General features: G+C 38.7%; 1 protein-coding gene across 1 annotated transcript; it reads right to left on the bottom strand.

Moving 5' to 3' along the window:
• Nucleotides 1–2428: 2428 nt before the first annotated feature.
• Nucleotides 2429–4981, bottom strand: LOC122645536 (phospholipase D alpha 1-like). Its single transcript, XM_043838847.1, has one exon. The coding sequence runs from the start codon at nucleotides 4946–4948 to the stop codon at nucleotides 2477–2479; it is 2472 nt and encodes an 823-aa protein (XP_043694782.1). The 5' UTR covers nucleotides 4949–4981; the 3' UTR covers nucleotides 2429–2476.
• Nucleotides 4982–5181: the final 200 nt, after the last annotated feature.

The raw sequence follows: 5181 nt of genomic DNA, 5'->3' as shown, positions 1-5181 counted from the left end.
GAGAGAGATAGACACATGGGAGTGCTGGCATAGGCCACACTCTCGGACAGAAAACTATTTCCCTACATTTTTATATGACATACACAATTCTATGGGTGCATACAGTTTTGTCTGTCGTACACGATTTTGTGCATTGCCCGAATCGAAAACAGAACATTGTTTTCCTCCAAATTGGTTAAAATCTCTCTTCTTCGTCTTCCTCCTACGTGTGTTTTTACATCGGTAATGGTAAATTCTTCAGTCAAATGGAACCTATCAATATGTTGTTTCCAATTAAGATTAATGAAAAACCATTTTCTTTTCTAATTATGTTGAATGCACATCATCAACACATGTCAAGGTTACATGGTTTTTAGTTTTTGATTTATGGCTTTAAGGTTGCTACTAATTTAATCACAATATTAATCCCTTTGTTGTATTTTAAGGTTTTAAAATATGAGAGAGGGTTTCCCATGACACCAATGGGGAGCAGGGAAATCTGCATGTCACAACAATGGTGGTGCGGAGAATGATATTATCCAAATTAGCACATATTGTCAGAATAGGAGAGAGAAAATTATAAAAAAAGCCTAATGTGAGATGAAAAATAATACCTAGCATTGTGGGGAACTTTTTCCTTCAAAATATATAATCTACAGATTCAAAATTAATAGATCCAGTCGACCAGATAGTCCAAGTGGTTGACCGACTTACTAGGATAGTTGATCACTGGGAACAACTTTTTTTTTTTTTTCCCTCCTTAGAGTATCTCTGAGACATACTTGTTGGGGCCGTTTAGACAGGTATGTCCAAGAGGATCCTCTCTTCTATATATAGAGGACATCCTGACCATTTGGGAGCGCTAAGTGACTTTTATTTCTCTCTCTCTCTCTCTCTCTCTCTCTCTCTCTCTCTCTTCATCCATATCGCACAGTTTTTTTTTTTTGTGTTGGAAACTCAGATTTGGAACATGCTAAACCACAAAGACGGGGAAGAAAGAACATGATATTACTGTTTTTCCCATCAAAAGAATGGTTGTGTACCACGTGCTCATTAACATCAGCGTGAAATAAGGTGAATATAATTTCAATTTCAAAATTGAAAGGATTTCTCACCTATTTCAGAATTTTTCTTTCATTTGATTTTTATTTCACTGAAATAAAGTGCAAAAATCAAACCAAACAATTTTTTAAACCAAAATCATCCCATGAAATTGAAATAGAAACTATACCAAAACAACCCTAAGTCGGGCAGGACAAGACAGTACGTTCTTGGGTTTGACCTAGCTATCTCTATTTGTCATTCCAAGCTTAAACATGCTAGCAATTATAATCACTTTGGTCATTGCTCAATAAAAGCAAAGAAAATAGACACAGGCAACCCTACATACAAATCAAGAAAGCTCTAACCCACAAGAGTATAAAATTCACATCCTCATAGTCTCATTTGTTTTTTTTTAATTATATTCCCTCATATCAGATAAAGATCAAGTTTCATAGATTTACTTAATAATTCTTAATTTTTTTTGTTTTGGGTACTATTCTTAATTTTCTGTAATTCAATTTTTAAATTAAGAAACAAAAATTTCTGAAGTACGAATGACATTTTGAAGTCTACAGATGCATTAAATTGAAAATCTTTAACCATATGAGCTAATTTATTCAAATGGAGATCAAGTTCCATTCGCTGAAGGCTTGACTTTCTTCAAGATTATGGCAAATAGAACCCATTAATAATTTTCTTTAATCTCGTTTAACGCAGTTTGATTATTAAAACATTCAAAATACAATGAGGAAATTGTCCCATAATTTATTATTGGAGGAAAAGAATGCAACCTGGTCGCGTGGACTGTGTGGCTCTTGCACCTAATACAGAAACGCATGAGAGTACCGTGCTGCCCCCATGGAAAGGCTAAAATCCTCCCCAGGGCAATGCTTACATGTGCACTCCCATTTTTTGGGTTTTCAGTTTCTTATCAGGTTACTATCGGTCTGGTCTCAGTTTTTTATCGCATACGGTCCAGTCTTTAGTTTCAATCAGTTTTGTTCGAATTTTCCATAAAACCCCAACCCCAAACAAACCGATAAAAGTTCAACCCAAGCCGAATTTGTCTTTTGGGTCGGTCCATCCGGTTTACAGCAAAGTTAAAAACAAATGAAATATTAAACATCTCTTACCACACAATCTGATCAGTTAACAGTCATTCTTAACTACTGAAACACATACATGATACAACATTAGAACTTATAAATCCTATAAATGCTATAATGTATTGAAGACAAAGATTAAGCAAAAAGGACAAGTGGAAATTATTTTATTTGAGCAATCCTACTATATAGTAAGGATTGGAGGAATTAACAGAGATTTGGCACCAAGAATGCTCTTATTACAAATCCTTATCCCCCCCCCCCCCCCCCCAAAAACCCAAAAAAAAAAAAAAAAAATTACAATACACAAAGACAAGTGGATATTACTGTATCTGAACTTAACAATCCTACTATGTAGTGAGGATTGGGGGAAGCAACAAAGATTTGGCACCAAGAATGCGAGCCTTGGTGTCAGGGAAACAATCAATCCCTGGAAGTGCTGTGACTTCTCCATTGCTACACACTTGAATTGGGTATCTAAGCAGGTGGCCTGGAAGATCATGTTCTAAAGACTCTTTAGAGTAAAGATCCCAATACTTGTCTGCAATCCCATTCACCGTCTGAACACATTCCAAACTCTCAGGATGGAGGAAGGATTTGTCAAGCATGCCAAGGTGCTCATACCATAATGCCATCCTGAAACCATGGATCTCACCCCTTGCCCTATGCTTGGTTGCTAGTTGGTAAGGTTGATATGCTCCCATGGCAATCTCAGTGTCCCTACCACCATCCATTGATCTCTGATTAAGGTTAGCAGATCCAATGATTATGTATTCATCATCAACTATCATCATCTTTGAATGAACATAGATCATGAATCGACGTGCTTGCTGTGCTCTACTGTAATCTGTTCCATTCTCTGGTTTCTCTGAAGGTTCATATTCACCACTCCTCTTCTTCTCCCTATTGCCAAGGCAAAAGAATGTCAAGTAATCTCTGGGATTTGCCTTAAGCCCCTTAGCATGGAGAGCCCTTGTGATATCAGAATACATCATTTCCATTGTCCTCCTCTGCCCATCTAAAATAGCTTGGACTGAATCATCTTCTGGAATACCTTCTGGCCACATAGGAACCACAACATAGGCAACAAACCTTTCACCTGCTTCAATCTTACTTACAATCTTTAGTGAGATTTCTTTTGGAATGAGATGTAAAGCACCAATATCTTCAACCTTGATATCACGATCTGGCTTCCAAGAGAATGAACTTCCAAGGAAATATTGATTTTCAATGTAAATGGAATGCTTTGCTCTTCTGATTGCATTTATATAGGCATCTTGAATGCTTCGGTCGATGATGTTGTTCTTACCACTAACAAGCCCTGCTCTGGTTGCATCTTCAGGTGTCTGAGGGAAGCCAAAAGCTGCACCACCATCGATTGATCGAAATAACTGAACATTCCATGTTTCATTGTCTTCGAGAAACTTAACTGGAGATGAGGATGGAACAATGTCTTGAAAGTCGCGGATCTGAACAAGAAGGTTCTTCCCACCTTGCTTCCACCATCTTTGCTCAAAGGTGTATAGGACATCCCAAGCTATAGGTCCTTCTAGCCGACAGTGAATATCATGCCAAGGCTCCCTTGGACCACCTTTTTGGATTGAAGAACCTTTGAAGGTGGGCTGATGAAAATCATCATGGTGAGCTGTGTTCAAGGTCCTGAAAAGGGAATGGAAGGGTGTATCATATCTCCCATCACAAAGATCAATACCACCAACAAAACTCACAATTCTCCTTTTATGCTGGGATGATGATCTGCTGGCCATGGGCATCTCACTGTCTACCACCACAATCTTCTGATGATGAGTGAACATTGTTGATGTCTGAAAGCCCTGAACCAAGCTATCACCAACATCAGGAACACGACCACACAGAACACAATGAACATCACTGTTGCGGAAGAATTCTTCGGTTTCTGTATCATGGTTACCCATAATTCCTTCATTCCTAAATACACCCACAGAAGTTATGTCATCCCAAACAAGCATAAGAACCCTAACACCTTCACTAGCCTTCTTCTTGAGCAGCTCCCCAAGAGTAATGTCTCCTCCATGTTTTGGCCTCGTCGAATCCCTTACCAAGGTAATCTTAGTATATACAGACCACCCGGTAATATAAATCAAGTGCTTCGCATTACTGATCGCATCAAAGATGTCTTCCCAGCATCTCTGAGGCTCATAGTACTTGCCTCCTGAAAGAGGGATTTTGGGGATAAAGTTGTTTGGGATATGAACATCTTGGTACAGAGTGACTCTGCATCCCTCTCTCTGTTGGAAGTAAGTGAAAGGGACACCGGGAAATTTTGGATTGCTGATTCCCCTTGACCAATTGAGATCATTAGTAACAGGAAGAAATTGAAGCTTGACATGGATCTTTGAATGTTCACGAATAAGCTTAGGATGTTCATAAACGATCTCAACCCATTTATCTATTTCTTTCCCACCAAGGATTTCCTCAACAGGTACATAAGCTCTTCCAATTAGAGTTGCCCCAATTGGATTATCATCTTTAACAGTAAAGATAATATGAGAAGCCATATGAGCACAGTAAATGTGAAAAGATTCATACCATCGAGGGTTGACATTCTCGCGTTCCAGCACTCTTGTCCGGCCAACTCTGGTTTTTTCTAGATCAATTGTTGCATATAGTCTACTAGCCGGTTTGCCAAATCCATTGTTGTTGTCTTCGAATTTCTCCTTGAGCTTCGCCAAGAATTTTGGGCCACTGAAACTTGGGCCAGGGCCAGGGCCACCTCCCAAGTGCAGCTTATCCACTTCAAAAATGGTGGCATGAAGTGTGCCATGGATCAGAATCTGCGCCATTTCTTAACTCCCGCCGGCCTACTGCAATGACCTCCTAAATTGATTTGAATTGAAGAAAATAGCTCTTGATGTATGCAGTAGTTCTTTGGAAGAAATCTTTACAGAAAAGGTATTTAAAAGCTGAGAAATTTAGATGGAAGAAACTAAAGAAGAAATGACAAAATAAGTAGTTTGGATTAAACAGAGGAGAGGAAGTGATTTGGTTTCCTTGGGTTTTGAAGTTGCAGGTAATC

The sequence above is a fragment of the Telopea speciosissima genome, chromosome 11 (assembly GCF_018873765.1).
Source record: "Telopea speciosissima isolate NSW1024214 ecotype Mountain lineage chromosome 11, Tspe_v1, whole genome shotgun sequence".
NCBI classification, from domain to species: Eukaryota; Viridiplantae; Streptophyta; class Magnoliopsida; order Proteales; family Proteaceae; genus Telopea; species Telopea speciosissima.
Note: the sequence above shows the minus strand (reverse complement) of the source record. Positions and strands in the feature narration are given on the sequence as shown.